Genomic DNA, 17376 nt, shown 5'->3' with positions numbered 1-17376 from the left:
TTCGATCACCTCGGCGGTTTTCATTTTTTTGCACAATAAACAAAAAAGAGCGTCAATTTTGAAAAAAAAATATTTTTTTTTACTGCTATAAAACATCCAATAAAAAAATTGAAAAAAATAAATTCTTCATCAATTTAGGCCAATATGTATTCTGCTACATATTTGTGGTAAGAAAATCCCAATAAACGTCTATTGATTGGTTTGCGCCTTTATGTTTATAGAATCTACATGGAACATTTATGGAATTTTTATTTATTTTTCTTCTACTCGTAATGGTGACAAACAGCGACTTCTAGCGGGACTGCCATGTTGCGGCGGACAAATTGGACATCCTGCATCTGGTGGCAAGTGACACGCTCAGGGCTCCCACTGATTCTGCATTCTGGTGAGTTGAACTATTTCATTTATATATTATAATGCAGTAATAGGAATAATGTGATTAGATCATCCTGACACCATATCAAGCATGGTGTCAGGATAATTAAAGTGCCAACACCAGCCATTCGCCCGACAAACCACCCGCTGCCAAATTCCCCGTCAACTCCCGAGACTATATACCACCTCGCACACCACCACCCATCCGCCAGTTGCCTCCACCCCCTGGTAATTGGCAAAAGTTTTGTTCCATGAAACAGGTCCCTCAAGAAAGGAGGGGGGGGGGGGTGTCCCTGAATGGCAGTTTGGAAATGTGGTCACCCTAATATCAGTCTTTCCACAGACTGCAGGAAGCAGGTCTAGATGCTGCACCTGTGGCTCCTGGGAACACTAATATCCCAGAATTGGACACACTTGGACTAAACGTCTGACTACTGCAACTCACTCCTCATTGGCTTACCTTTAAATAGACTATCCCCCCTTCAGTCCATCATGAATGCTGCTACCAGACTCATCCACCTTACAAACCACTCAGTGTCTGCTACCCCTCTCTGCCAATCCCTCCATTGGCAACCACTCGCCCAACGAATTAAATTCAAAATACTAACAATAAGTTACAAAGCCATCCACAACTCTGCCCCCAGCTACATCACTAACCTAGTCTCAAAATACCAACCTAATCGCCATCTTCGTTCCTCCCAGGATCTCCTGCTCTCTAGCTCCCTCATCACCTCCTCCCATATCCGCCTCCAGGACTTCTCCCGAGCCTCACCCATCCTCTGGAATTCCCTACCCCAATCTGTCAGACTGTCTCCAAATTTATCCACTTTTAGGCGATCCCTGAAGACTTTCCTCTTCAGAGAAGCCTATCCTGCCTCCATCTAACAACTGCATTATTTTCTCCATTAGCTCATCCCCCACAGCTATTACCCTTTTGTATAACTTGACCCTCCCTCCTAGATTGTAAGCTCTAACGAGCAGGGCCCTCTGATTCCTCCTGTATTGAATTGTATTGTACTTGTACTGTCTGCCCTCATGTTGTTGTAAAACGCTGCGTAAACTGTCGGCGCTATATAAATCCTGTATAATAATAATAATAATAATAATAATAATAATAATAATAATAATAGTGTACAAGGGGCCTTAGGCTTCATGTACACGGGACGTTTTTACAACCTCTCCTGAATGATTTAACTTGACAGATAGTAACCCATGTTTAAAACGTTCGTTTTGCCACGTTTACATGCCGTGTATAGCGGTGTTTTACCTCGTTTGCACTCAGAAGCGCTTAAAAAAAATAGCCAAAAATAAAAAACTCCTGTAAACTAAACGTGGCTAAATGCGAGTTACTGAAGTGTTTGGCGCTTGAAATGCCTGTAAACTCAGCTTCTGAGTGCATTTTTTTTGCTTTCCAAAAAATGCCTCTAAACTCAACTTCCTAGAAAGGACTATAAACGACCCTGTGTACATGGACAGATAAGATAACATAGAGGAGAGTTCAGGGGCTGTAGAAAAAACTGCCAACTGCTCCTAAACGTCCGTCTACCAGCAGCAGTGTACATGAGGCCTTAGTGTGTTCTTCTTTACACCCATCTTTCCCTCTTTCTCTCAAAGTTGGGAGATTTGATTATCTTTACTACTGTGGAAAAAAACCTTCCTTTTCAGAACTTTAACCACTTCCGGACCGCCGCACGATGATATACGTCCTTACTTTGAAGGGGGTATGGTTGTTATGGCAGCAGCTAGCTGCCATAACCCCGGTATCCTCTTCTTCAGCCGGCGGTCCGGTTTCCAATAAGAGTGTTCACCGTGGCGGAATCACCGCAAGATCACTTTTATCGGTGGCGGGAGAGGGCCCCCCTCCCGTCGCGCTCCGGTGCCCTCCGCCGCTTACCGGAGCCGTTGCCAGCGGCGGAGGCGATCGATTCTTTACCCTTGCTGGGCATGAAGATGAGTGAGGGGAAGATGGCCCCCACCCGTCTCCGTAACAATGCAGGGCAGAAGCGACATCAAAACGTCATTTCCGCCCATAGCTCTTAAAGGGCGATTTATTTTTTTAAATTACAATTTTTTTTTTAATTGCATTTAAGTGTAAATATGAGATGTGAGGTCTTTTTGACCCCAGATCTCATATTTAAGAGGTCCTGTCATGCTTTTTTCTATTACAAGGGATGTTTACATTCCTTGTAATAGGAATAAAAGTGACACAATTTTTTTTTAAAAAGAACAGTGTAAAAATGAAAAAATAAAAGGTAAAATAAATAAGAATTTTTTTTTTTAAACGCGCCCCATCCCGCTGAGCTCGCATGCAGAAGCAAACGCATACATGAGCAGCGCCCACATATGAAAACTGTGGTCAAACCACACATGTGAGGTATCGTCGCGATCGGTAGAGTGAGACCAATAATTCTAGCTCTAGACCTCCTCTGTAACTTAAACATACAACCTGTAGAATTTTTTAAACGTCGCCTTTGGAGATTTTTAAGGGTAAATGTTTGTCACCATTCCACGAGCGGGCGCAATTTTGAAGTGTGACATGTTGGGTATTAATATACTCGTTGTAACATTATCTTTCACAATATAAAAAAAATTGGGCTATCATTACTGTTGTCTTATTTCTTAATTAAAAAAAGTGTACTTTTTCCAAAAAAGTGCGCTTGTAAGACCACTGCGCAAATAAGGTGTGACAGAAAGTATTGCAACATCCGCCATTTTATTCTCTAGGGTGTTAGACAAAAAAAAGGTATAATGTTTACGGGGGTTCTAAGTAATTTTCTAGCAAAACAAAAAATGTATTTAACTTGTAAACAACACATCTCAAAAAGTGGTTGATACTGATCTGGATCAGCCTCCCCCTGTGTAGGAGGAAGTGACCCCTCCCAACTACATTCTTCTCCGGTGTCAGAGATTTTCACTTTCATTTCTCTCTTCTACTGTCAGCGATGGCGTCTGCTAACCTGAGAGCTGAGCTGGAATGTTCCGTCTGTCTGAACATTTATACAGATCCTGTAAACCTGAGATGTGGACACAACTTCTGCCGGGTCTGTATTGATCGTGTGCTGGATACACAGGGGGGGTCTGGAGGATATTCCTGTCCTGAATGTAGAGAGAAGTTTCTGGATCGGCCTGCACTGCAGAGGAACATAACCCTACGTAACATAGTGGAGAATTTCCTGTCTGCTCAGCCAGATCAGGAGGAGTCCGGGGTCTTCTGTACTTACTGTGTGGACTATGCTATACCTGCTGTTAGATCCTGTCTGCACTGTGAGGTTTCTCTGTGTGATAAACACCTGAGAGTCCACAAAAAGTCCCCAGAACACATCTTATGTGACCCCACCTTGTCCATGGAGAGCAGGAAATGCTCCGTCCATAAGAAGATCCTGGAGTATTACTGCACTGAGGATGATACCTGTGTCTGTAAGTTTTGTGTGACTGGAGAACACACAGGACATAAGATGAAGTCACTGGATGAGGCTTCTGAGAAGAAGAAGGAGACACTGAGGAATGTTCTGCAGAACCTTCTGATAAAGAGAGAGGAGACGGAGGAAAGAGTCCAGAGTCTGCAGGAACACAGGAGGAAAGTAGAAGAAAAAGCATCTGGTGACACCGAGAGAGTCACTGCCCTGTTTAGAGATCTCAGGAGACGTCTGGAAGACCTGGAGAAGAGAGTCCTGAGGGAAATCTCCGGGAGGGCAGAGCGGATCTCCATCTCCATCCGGGATCTGGAAATAAAGAAGGAGGAGCTGTCCAGGAAGATACGTCACATTGAGGAGCTGTGTAACATGACGGATCCACTGACTGTCTTACAGGAATCAGACACAGGTGACTTGTGTGATACTGAGGATGGAGATAATGAGGACAGAGAGAGACATGAGGAACTCCTCCATGATGGATGGGGTCTGGATGTGGATGGGATATCACACACATTACACACAGGTTTATCTGATATAATAACAGAGGTAAATGTATCCTTCTATATACAGGGAGCTGCAGACATATTACTGGATGTAAACACAGCTAATAATTATGTCCATATATCAGATGACAGGAAAACTGTATCCGGGTCAGATAGAAACCAGAATCATCCCAAAACACCAGAGAGATTTCAGGGTTATTATCAGGTGTTGAGCAGTCGGAGTTTCTCCTCAGGGAGACATTACTGGGAAGTGGATGTCGAGGGATCAGATTACTGGATGGTCGGGATGTGTTACCCCAGTATAGAGAGGAGAGGGGGATTGCAGTCAGCGATTGGATACAATAACAAGTCCTGGGGTTTGTACAGGAGAGAAAATCACTATGGGGAGATACATGACAGTAAAGGGATCCTCTTACCCTCCAATATCTCCAGTAACAGAGTCAGGATATATCTGGATTATGAGGCCGGACGGATCTCCTTTTATGATCTGTGTGACCCGATCCGACATCTCCACACCTTCACCACCACCTTCACTGAGCCCCTCCATGCTGTGATATATGTAAGGAGAGGTTGTGTAAATATCTGTGGGGGGAATAGGGAATAATAGTCATAGTGAGAACTCCGCCCAGAGACTGGTGATGTCACAGGGATGGGTAGTGGGATTGGTAGAATATTCAGCCAATAGGATAAAGCAGTGGGTGGGACTTCAGTCAGTGCCCTGCAGGTTTTTGATAAATGTGAGATTTCTCCCTCTGTCACTCCCTGTGATTGGGTAGGAGATCTCTCCAGTTACTGGAGTAACAGTGAATGACATGTTCCTATTTGTCAGTAAAGAGGGGTGTGGCCTATCTATAGAATTATCTATCTATCTATCTATCTATCTATCTATCTATCTATCTATCTATCTATCTATCTATCTATCTATCTATCTATCTATCTATCTATCTATCTATCTATCTATCTATCTATCTATCTATCTCATGACAATTACTTTCATTGGTAATTATTAAACAGAAAGTTATCACAGCGTGTGACATCACCAATCTCCTCCTCTGGCCCCTCCCCCTACTCTCTGCCCCTCCCCCACATGCAGTCACTCTGTGCGGGGTGCAGTGCGGTCGCTGTGATTGGATAGGTTGGGGTCACCTCTCCTCTCTTTCCTCCTCCTATTCCATACAATCTATACTAAATAGAGATGAAAAGAAATGTAACAATCTCAGAGGAAATATATGAAGAAGGGATCTAGAGATTTACTGCTAAGACAATAAAATGTGATGTATCATTAAAGTGTATGTCCACCCATAATGTTTTCTTTTCTTAGTTTTGGATGGAGTGGGGAAAATTAGAACCCCTGTCAGGTTTTTACTACTATCCAGATCTCCATTAAAGAGATTTCCTCTCACTTCCTGCCCGGTACAATGTTGTCAGCAGGACAGGAAGTGAGGGGAATCCCCAGATAGCAGTAAAAACACAACAGGGGTTCTAATCCTCCCTCACTCCATCCAAAACTATAAAGAGAAGTTCTTAGCTTGGCATAGACTTTAATATAATGTATCAGTAATATAATTGTGTTGGTGTCACTGTTATCAGCACTGAGATGTATATTGCTGTGCAGCATGTTCTCCGGTCTCACCCTCATTTTCCCCACCAGAGAGGACAATACCTTACAGAGACACGGCAAACATTAGGCTGGTAGTATGTAGAATATACGGGAAGCCAAAGAGGGTGAGACCGGAGAACACAATTAGGGCTGCTGTTAGAAATCATGGGGCCCCGTACATTACCTGACAGGGACCCCCCAACCTGGATGGGTGTGTGGGGTCAGGTGTATGGCCCTGAACACGGCTTCAGCTGCAGAAACAAATTCATACAGTCAGAGTACCGGTGGGAAGGAACCCCTATTTGTGTTTTTTTTTCTTTTTTACAATTTATTTTTGTTTTATTGTTTACATTTTTTAACAGCCCTGTGTGTGGAGGGGTTTTGTGAAATATTAGGAGTCCATACAGACTCCTGATGATACACTCTTGAGACAGAAGTGATTGAGGACAGAGATCCCCACTCCTTTCTTTGGAGCTGAAGCTGCAGAGAATGAATGAACAGGAGGTGCTCTGTACAGAGGCTTACTGTTCATTCACAAACTGAAGCATAGTAAGCACAGTTTATCATGCTTCAGTTAAGAATAAACACAGGAGTGATCATTATCAATCACTCACTGTGTTCACTCAGAAAAAGAAGGGGCTGATAAATATGACATATTTACTGGTCCCCCTGTGTGCCCGCAGCAGTTGACAGCCAGTGCCAGGTAGAGGAGGAGGAGCTGGTAGAGCTGTGGGGGGGGGAGGGGTAGACACAGGGGGATTAGAGCTGTGGGGAATGGGGATTGGGGACAGGAGAGGGGTGATCAGAGCAGTCGGGGGCCAGTCTCTGAAACCGATCCCCCTGTGGCTCCCCCTGCAGCAACCGGTGGGAAGGAGAGAAGGAGAAGTCATCTGTACTGTGGGGGAGATGGAGGGGGCTCTGAGCTGTGATCAGCAGATTTTTGAACTGCCTGCACTATGAAGCTGCCCAGACCCCATACAGGAGTGCCGGTTCTACCCCCTCTGTGGCCCTGGACACGCTGAACAGCAATATACATCACAGTGCTGCTAACAGTCACACCATCTGATTGGTTGCTCCGGGTCTCACACTCTGCACTACTGTGCTGAATAAGAAGAGATGTATTATGGGAAAAGGAGAACACGGGGTTAATCTGTTACTTTATCTTTCTGAAAGCCTACGAGGGAAGCCGGAGGCCCAAATACTGTATATGACATTGTCTGGAGGCCACAAAAATATCACATTGCCTAGAGGCCCCAGATATATCATATGGCTTGGGAACACAAGTATGTGACATTCTCTAGGGTTCCCCAAATATGCCCCAGTCCCTGGGGGCCCAAATATGTCACATTGTGTGGAAGCCTGAAAAATCTAACACTGCCTGGGGGCCCCAAACATTTCCAAGGGTCTGGTGGCCAAAGAGTTACAGAAGAGGCGGCCAACTTGGGTACTTCAGTGGGATGGGGGCACAAAAATGTCAGAACCTGCAACCTATACTGCTATAGTTCACAGCCCATGGGGGGAGGACACTTTGACTTTTTGCCTTGGGTGCTAAAAGAAGTCTGTCTGGGGCCTCAAGTGTGTCTCAATACCTAGGGCATAGTTGCCAACATTGAAAAAAAAAATTCAGGACACTTTTTTGCATGTAGGCGGAGCCTGCTATAATTCGGGGGTGTGGCATTCGTTTGTGGGCGGGGCATATCGTAACAGAAAAATGTGGCGTGCAAAGCGCGCACAGCGAAAAATGGGCATGGCTTGAGCGGAATAGTGGCTGTGTCTTAAATGGGCATGGCTCGGAACGGGTTTGGTATGAGATGAATGAGGGATGGAGGGAGAAAGAAAGAAAGAGGGAGAGAAAGAATAAGAAAAAGAGAGAAAGAAAGAGGGATGGAGGGACAGCAGGCCCAGATCCTACACCACAATAGAAATCTGTGTATTCCAGAAAGTTTAACAAATCAGCAGATAAAGATACTCCAAACACCTGGTGTTGGCGCTTCAATCATCCCGGCACCATGGTTGTTATGGTGTCAGGATGATTGAAGTGCATTATTTCTATTATTACATTGTAATATAGAATGAAATTATTTAACTCACCATAATGCAGAATCAGTGGGAACCCTGAGCGTGTCACTTGGCACATCACCTGCCACCAGATGCCATCTGGTGTCCCGAGCGGAGTCCTCCCTTACATCATGCATTTCCAGCTGACTCCTCCCTTACATCAGGCATTGCCAGCAGAGTCCTCCCTTACATCAGGCATTGCAGCGGAGTCCTCCCTTACATCAGGCATTGCAGCGGAGTCCTCCCTTACATCAGGCATTGCAGCGGAGTCCCTCTTACATCAGACATTGCAGCGGAGTCCCCCCTTACATCAGACATTGCAGCGGGGTCCCCCCTTACATCAGCCATTGCAGCGGAGTCCCCCTTACATCAGGCATTGCAGCGGAGTCCCCCTTACATCAGGCATTGCAGCGGAGTCCCCCCTTACATCAGACATTGCAGCGGAGCCCCCCCTTACATCAGGCATGGCAGCGGAGTCCCCCTTACATCAGGCATTGCAGCGGAGTCCCCCCTTACATCAGAGATTGCAGCGGAGTCCTCCTTACATCAGGCATTGCAGCGGAGTCCCCCCTTACATCAGGCACTGCCAGCAGAGTCCTGTCTTTACACCAGGCATCCCACAATGGAGTCAGGCATTCCCAGCAGTGCAGAATGGGAGAAAATAGCCGGGTGGCTGCCAATAGCAATTGAGCTACGGTGCCGCCCACCCCTTCCCACATCAGGTCGCAGTGGGGCGGGAGGTGTGCGGTGCCACAGCTCAAATTCTATTGGCAGTCACCCGGCCATTACTAAATAGTAATTTGGCCTCCGGAAAAATGGCGGCCGGTGGAGACATTGTCTCCGTCGGCCACAGACCTCTAGCAGCGGGCGGCGACGAAAAAAAAAATTGGTAAAATTTGAATGTCCCGGGAAATTCGTGACAGTTGACAATTATGCTAGGGATCCTATATGAGGCTTTATTTATTTTTTGAGACCCAAGTATATCACATTGTTTTGGGACCCCAAATGGTCTTAAAGAGACTCTGTCACTTGTCCACTCCCCTTTATATTACCCAATATTGCTCTCCTCCGATGCTCCTACCCAGTACATGATCATTATGTATAGTGAGATGGGACATTGTATAGAGTGCTGGACCTGAGACAGAGCGCAGAGTGTAACATGACTTATGGGAGGCGCAGATGGAGGTGTACTGGCCCTTTAAGACCAAATCTATCTATCTATCTATCTATCTATCTATCTATCTATCTATCTATCTATCTATCTATCTATCTATCTATCTATCTATCTATCTATCTATCTATAATATAAGATTACAATATGTAGTAGAAATAAGAATATAATAAGTTTGAAGATTGTGACATTCTTTTTCATCATATATCGCTGTCATCATGTATGATTGATAAGTGTATCTACATTATTATATCATATATTATATCACTTTTATAATGGATCCTAATATAATGTGTCCCCATAGAATGGATCACCAATAGAATTCTATGGGATCACTTTTATAACTACTGATTTAATATTGTATCACTTATACTGATTTTTAAGTTTTTGATTTATTAGATTTTTAGATTTAAGTCACATGATAATTGCGCAAATGTTTATCAAAATAATATTTTTGCTGAAAATACAGGAAAATCATTATTATCGGATACAAATACAACATAACTTACAAAATTCCTTCTAATTCTAGAACATGAACCTGTATTGAGCTAATAAATAACAAATATTTGTACATTTTAAATTGTGTTTTTTTTTTGTAAACCAGTGAGAATTGAAGGAATACAGAACTGTAAATAGGCGACTTACACTGACCAATGGCGGCAGCCAGTTGGGATTGAGAAAAATGTTACAACACGCCCCTTTTATAGAAATCATTCCAACGACTGACTTCTGCTGAGCAGGGACGGCCGCACACTGATTGACATTGAGCCGATCCCCGCTGAACCGGCTGAATTTCCATCCATGTATGGCCAGCTTTAGGGCTCATTCACACTAGGGGCAGGGACTGACACTCCTTCGAAAAGTGGTCCATACTCAGATCACTTTTCAGAGGTGTTTGACAATATCTCACCTCCTCATCACCCGTTTTAACCCCTTAAAGCAACACCACCACCCTGCAACTGTGTGCATTGCACATGGATATGGGGTGGTTGCAGAGTGATCCTATCTACTGTAGAGTCCGGAGGGAAGGGTTCCTCTGGGCACGACCGACCTGGAAGCTGCAATCAGAATCATGTGATGAAACCAGATCCTATGAAATCTATGAATGGGTCATGTTTGGTGGGTGGTGGTATCTGCCGAATGCAATAAAGGGGTACCTGCTTTGCTTCATGGCCACAACATGTGTACACCCCTGACTGCTGACTCTGCAGCTAAAGGGGGAGAAGTTTTGGGCTCAACCAGGGGGTTATACCACCCCCCAACTGCTAGTGTGAAGGATTCTCATGTGTGTTGGTGCACCACAGACAGCCAATCATAAGCTGAGGAGACATTCCTCGCCCTGCAGCTGCACATATACATGTCCCTTGAAGCACATGGGGAAAGGGGGATCAGTGGACACGGGATGATCAGAGAAAAGGGGGTGATGAAAGCCCATGGAGGATCAGAAGAGATGTCAGAGATCTGCAGAGGGGAGGACACTAACTGCAGCCAATAGAAAATAGGAATGGTGCTAGCTGCGGGGGTTGGGGGATTGGGGGGGTTCACTTTTTGAATGAATAGCTGTAATCGGCCATTTTTCTACTCACCAGAGTCTGGGGGTCACTTCTGGTATAAGTTGAAGGTTAGGAATAGAAATGTTTTGAGGCACTGAGGACTTTCATGGTACCATTGAACTCACTACACTAAATACAGTGTAAAATCATTATATTTATTACAAAAGTTATACAAAATCATTAATAAATACATCACACACCAGAGACAAAATGTAATAATATAAAAAAAGTAAAGGGAACTAAACCCCTTCAAAGACTGGATGTCTTCATATAGTCCCCCACAAATGTAAGGAACCTATAATAGATGTTAGTCCAGCCTTCCTGCCGACATGTTTCGTGGGGTAACCGCTTCCTTGGGAGATTTAGAAGGAGTAATAATCTGCAGAGCACAAGACATAAATCATAGCACACCAACAAAACATGTATAGACATATAGTATGTGCCCATGTATACACGTATGATAAAACACAGATGTTTGTATATAGTGTACAGAGTACTCTATATACACACCAAGGAGATGTAAGGATCCTAAAATATTGTACACTGGCGGGGTGTGATCAAAGAAATAGGAATCCTTCAAAAGTACTAGCTGGTCAAAACCAAACCTATATAGATAAGTAGAGAGAAATCATTAGAGATGGGCCAAACACTCCTGGGTTCAGTTCACAGCAGAACTCCTGAACAGGGGAAAAGTTCAAACCCAAACGGTGAAACCCCATTGAAGTCTATGGGAGCCGAAAGGAAAAAAATCAAAAGTCCCCATTTTGAAGGCTTATATGCCAGTAATTGGCCATAAAAGGGATATGGGGGCCGGGTACTGCCCTGAGGGATATGTATCAATGCAAAAACATTTTTTAAAGTGCAACATAAAAAAATGAAAGATTCCTTTAACCACTTAAGGACTGCCTCACGCCGATGTACGTCGGCAAGGCGGCAGGGCAGGCAAAATCACGTACATACACATGATTTGCCTCCTGTGGGTGGGGGATCCGATCGGACCCCCCCCGGTGACCAAGGCGGTCCTCTTTTGTCCCCCGGCGATCGGATGTGAGGGGGAGGCCATCCGTTCGTGGCCCCCCCTCGCGATCGCCGTCGGCCAATTGGAACATTCCTTTGCTGCTGTATGCTAAACAGCAGCAAAGGAAATGATGTCATCTCTCCTCGGCTCGGTATTTTCCATTCCGGCGCCGAGGAGAGAAGACATCAATGTGAGTGTAAAACACAAACACACACACAGTAGAACATGCCAGGCACACAAAACACCCCCCGATCACCCCCCCGTCACAAACTGACACCAAGCAGTTTTTTTTTGTTTTTTGTTATTTTTTTCTGATTGCTGCATGGTGTCAGTTTGTGACAGTTACTGTGGTGGGACAGTTACTGTTAGCCCCCTGTAGGTCTAGGGTACCCCCCTAACCCCCCCTAATAAAGTTTTAACCCCTTGATCACCCCCTGTCACCAGTGTCACTAAGCGATCATTTTTCTGATCGCTGTATTAGTGTCGCTGGTGACGCTAGTTAGGGAGGTAAATATTTAGGTTCGCCGTCAGCGTTTTATAGCGTCAGGGACCCCCATATACTACCGAATAAAGGTTTTAATCCCTTGATTGCCCCCTAGTTAACCCTTTCACCACTGATCACTGTATAAGTATTACGGGTGACGCTGGTTAGTTCGTTTATTTTTATAGTGTCAGGGCACCCGCCGTTTATTACCGTATAAAGGTTTAGCCCCCTGATCGCCCGGCGGTGATATGCGTCGCCCCAGGCAGCATCAGATTAGCGCCATTACCGCTAACACCCACGCACGCAGCATACGCCTCCCTTAGTGGTATAGTATCTGAACGGATCAATATCTGATCCGATCAGATCTATACTAGCGTCCCCAGCAGTTTAGGGTTCCCAAAAACGCAGTGTTAGCGGGATCAGCCCAGATATCTGCTAGCACCTGCGTTTTGCCCCTCTGTCCGGCCCAGCCCAGCCCACCCAAGTGCAGTATCGATCAATCACTGTCACTTACAAAACACTAAACGCATAACTGCAGCGTTCACAGAGTCAGGCCTGATCCCTGCGATCGTTAACAGTTTTTTTGGTAGCATTTTGGTGGACTGGCAAGCACCAGCCCCAGGCAGCGTCAGGTTAGCGCCAGTACCGCTAACACCCACGCACGCACCGTACACCTCCCTTAGTGGTATAGTATCTGAACGGATCAATATCTGATCCGATCAGATCTATACTAGCGTCCCCAGCAGTTTAGGGTTCCCAAAATCGCAGTGTTAGCGGGATCAGCCCAGATACCTGCTAGCACCTGCGTTTTGCCCCTCCGCCCGGCCCAGCCCAGCCCACCCAAGTGCAGTATCGATCGATCACCGACACTTACAAAACACTAAACGCATAACTGCAGCGTTCGCAGAGTCAGGCCTGATCCCTGCGATCGCTAACAGTTTTTTGGTAGCGTTTTGGTGAACTGGCAAGCACCAGCGGCCTACTACACCCCGGTCGCAGTCAAACCAGCACTGCAGTAACACTTGGTGACATGGCGAGTCCCATAAGTGCAGTTCAAGCTGGTGAGGTGGCAAGCACAAGTAGTGTCCCGCTGCCACCAAAAAGACAAACACAGGCCCATCGTGCCCATAATGCCCTTCCTGCTGCATTCGCCAATCCTAATTTGTGAACCCACCACTTCTGCAGCGCCCGTACTTCCCCCATTCACATCCCCAACCAAATGCAGTCGGCTGCATGAGAGGCATTTTCTTTATGTCCTCCCGAGTACCCCTACCCAACGAACCCCCCCAAAAAAGATGTTGTGTCTGCAGCAAGCGCGGATATAGGCGTGACACCCGCTATTATTGTCCCTCCTGTCCTGACAATCCTGGTCTTTGCATTGGTGAATGTTTTGAATGCTACTATGCACTAGTTGAGTATTAGCGTAGGGTACAGCATTGCACAGACTAGGCACACTTTCACAGGGTCTCCCAAGATGCCATCGCATTTTGAGAGACCCGAAGCTGGAACCGGTTACAGTTATAAAAGTTACAGTTACAAAAACAGTGTAAAAAAAAAAAACCAAAACACAAAAAAATATATAAAATAAAAAATAATAGTTGTCGTTTTATTGTTCTCTCTCTCTCTCTATTCTCTATTGTTCTGCTCTTTTTTACTGTATTCTATTCTGCAATGTTTTATTGTTATTATGTTTTATTGTGTTTGTTTTTCAGGTATGCAATTTTTTACACTTTACCGTTTACTGTGCTTTATTGTTAACCATTTTTTTGTCTTCAGGTACGCCATTCACGACTTTGAGTGGTTATACCAGAATGATGCCTGCAGGTTTAGGTATCATCTTGGTATCATTCTTTTCAGCCAGCGGTCGGCTTTCATGTATAAGCAATCCTAGCGGCTAATTAGCCTCTAGACTGCTTTTACAAGCAGTGGGAGGGAATCTCCCCCCCCCACCGTCTTCCGTGTTTTTCTCTGGCTCTCCTGTCTCAACAGGGAACCTGAGAATGTAGCCGGTGATTCAGCCAGCTGACCATAGAGCTGATCAGAGACCAGAGTGGCTCCAAATATCTCTATGGCCTAAGAACCGGAAGCTACGAGCATTTTATGACTTAGATTTCGCCGGATGTAAACAGCGCCATTGGGAAATTGGGGAAGTATTTTATCATACCGATCTTGGTGTGGTCAGATGCTTTGAGGGCAGAGGAGAGATCTAGGGTCTAATAGACCCCAATTTTTTCAAAAAAGAGTACCTGTCACTACCTATTGCTATCATAGGGGATATTTACATTCCCTGAGATAACAATAAAAATGATTTAAAAAAAAATGAAAGGAACAGTTTAAAAATAAGATAAAAAAGCAAAAAAATATTAAAAAAAAAAAAAGCACCCCTGTCCCCCCTGCTCTCGCGCTAAGGCGAACGCAAGCGTCGGTCTGGCGTCAAATGTAAACAGCAATTGCACCATGCATGTGAGGTATCACCGCGAAGGTCAGATCGAGGGCAGTAAGTTTAGCATTAGACCTCCTCTGTAAATCTAAAGTGGTAACCTGTAAAGGCTTTTAAAAGCTTTTAAAAATGTATCTATTTTGTTGCCACTGCACGTTTGTGCGCAATTTAAAGCATGTCATGTTTGGTATCCATGTACTCGGCCTAAGATCATCTTTTTTATTCCATCAAACATTTGGGCAATATAGTGTGTTTTAGTGCATTAAAATTTAAAAAAGTGTGTTTTTTCCCTAAAAAATGCATTTGAAAAATCGCTGCGCAAATACTGTGTGAAAAAAAAAATGAAACACCCACCATTTTTAACTGTAGGGCATTTGCTTTAAAAAAAATATATAATGTTTGGGGGTTCAAAGTAATTTTCTTGCAAAAAAAATAATTTTTTCATGTAAACAAAAAGTGTCAGAAGGGGCTTTGTCTTCAAGTGGTTAGAAGAGTGGGTGATGTGTGACATAAGCTTCTAAATGTTGTGCATAAAATGCCAGGACAGTTCAAAACCCCCCCAAATGACCCCATTTTGGAAAGTAGACACCCCAAGCTATTTGCTGAGAGGCATGTCAAGTCCATGGAATATTTTATATTGTGACACAAGTTGCGGGACAGAGACAATTTTTTTTTTTTTTTTTGCACAAAGTTACATAGTTACATTGTAGGTGAGGTTGAAAAAAGACACAAGTCCATCAAGTCCAACCTATGTGTGTGATTATGTGTCAGTATTACATTGTATATCCCTGTATGTTGCGGTCATTCAGGTGATTATCTAATAGTTTCTTGAAGCTATCAATGCTCCCCGCTGAGACCACCGCCTGTGGAAGGGAATTCCACATCCTTGCCGCTCTTACAGTAAAGAACCCTCTACGTAGTTTAAGGTTAAACCTCTTTTCTTCTAATTGTAATGAGTGGCCACGAGTCTTATTAAACTCTCTTCTGCTAAAAAGTTTTATCCCTATTGTGGGGTCACCAGTACAGTATTTATAAATTGAAATCATATCCGCCCTCAAGCGTCTCTTCTCCAGAGAGAATAAGTTCAGTGCTCGCAACCTTTCCTCATAACTAAGATCTTCCAGACCCTTTATTAGCTTTGTTGCCCTTCTTTGTACTCGCTCCATTTCCAGTACGTCCCTCCTGAGGACTGGTGCCCAGAACTGGACAGCATACTCCAGGTGCGGCCGGACCAGAGCCTTGTAGAGCAGGAGAATTATCGTTTTATCTCTTGCGTTGATCCCCCTTTTAATGCATGCCAATATTCTGTTTGCTTTATTAGCAGCAGCTTGGCATTGCATGCCATTGCTGAGCCTATCATCTACTAGGACCCCCAGGTCCTTTTCCATCCTAGATTCCCCCAGAGGTTCTCCCCTCAGTGTATAGATTGCATTCATATTTTTGCCACCCAAATGCATTATTTTACATTTTTCTACATTGAACCTCATTTGCGATGTAGTCGCCCACCCCATTAATTTGTTCAGGTCTTTTTGCAAGGTTTCCACATCCTGCGGAGAAGTTATTGCCCTGTTTAGCTTAGTATTGTCTGCAAATACAGGGATTGAACTGTTTATCCCATCCTCCAGGTCGTTTATAAACAAATTAAATAGGATTGGTCCCAGCACAGAACCCTGGGGAACCCCACTACCCACCCCTGACCATTCTGAGTACTCCCCATTTATCAACACCCTCTGAACACGCCCTTGTAGCCAGTTTTCAATCCATGAACTCACCCTATGGTCCATGCCAACGGACCTTATTTTGTACAGTAAACGTTTATGGGGAACTGTGTCAAATGCTTTTGCAAAATCCAGATACACCACGTCTACGGGCCTTCCTTTATCTAGATGGCAACTCACCTCCTCATAGAAGGTTAATAGATTGGTTTGGCAAGAACGATTCTTCATGAATCCATGCTGATAACTGCTAATGAAATCGTTCTTATTACTAAAATCTTGTATATAGTCCCTTATCATCCCCTCCAAGAGTTTACATACTATTGATGTTAGGCTAACTGGTCTGTAATTCCCAGGGATGTATTTTTTGTCACTAAATGATATATTGCTCAAACATGCCATGGGAATATGTGAAATTACACCCTAAAATGCATTCTGTTGCTTCTCCTGAGTACGGGGATACCACATGTGTGAGACTTTTTGGGAGTCTAGCCGCATACGGGACCCTGAAAATCAAGCACCGCCTTCAGGCTTTCTAAGGGCGTAAATTTTTGATTTCACTCTTCACTGCCTATCACAGTTTCGGAGGCCATGGAATGCCCAGGTGGCACAAACCCCCCCCCCAAATGACCCCATTTTGGAAAGTAGACACCCCAAGCTATTTGCTGAGAGGTATAGTGAGTATTTTGCAGACCCCACTTTTTGTCACAAAGTTTTGAAAATTGAAAAAAGAAAAAAAAATGTTTTTCTTGTCTTTCTTAATTTTCAAAAACAAATGAGAGCTGCAAAATACTCACCGTGCCTCTCAGCAAATAGCTTGGGGTGTCTACTTTCCAAAATGGGGTCATTTGGGGGGGTTTTGTGCCACCTGGGCATTCCATGGCCTCCGAAACTGTGATAGGCAGTGAAGAGTGAAATCAAAAATTTACACCCTTAGAAATCCTGAAGGCGGTGATTGGTTTTCGGGGCCCCGTACGCGGCTAGGCTCACAAAAAGTCCCACACATGTGGTATCCCCATACTCAGGAGAAGCAGCTAAACGTATTT

General features: G+C 44.4%; 1 protein-coding gene across 1 annotated transcript in view; it reads left to right on the top strand.

Moving 5' to 3' along the window:
• Positions 1 to 5812, top strand: part of LOC141134355 (uncharacterized) — a 145568-nt gene extending 139756 nt beyond the window's left edge. The window contains 2 exon segments of the mRNA XM_073623923.1: positions 3224 to 3303; positions 3306 to 5812. Coding sequence (XP_073480024.1) covers positions 3224 to 3303; positions 3306 to 4895 — 1670 coding nt within the window. The 3' untranslated portion in view covers positions 4896 to 5812.
• The last annotated feature ends 11564 nt before the right edge of the window (positions 5813 to 17376 follow it).

The sequence above is a fragment of the Aquarana catesbeiana genome, linkage group LG03 (genome assembly GCF_042186555.1).
Source record: "Aquarana catesbeiana isolate 2022-GZ linkage group LG03, ASM4218655v1, whole genome shotgun sequence".
Taxonomy (NCBI): domain Eukaryota; kingdom Metazoa; phylum Chordata; class Amphibia; order Anura; family Ranidae; genus Aquarana; species Aquarana catesbeiana.
This window is presented reverse-complemented; position numbering and strand designations above follow the sequence as displayed.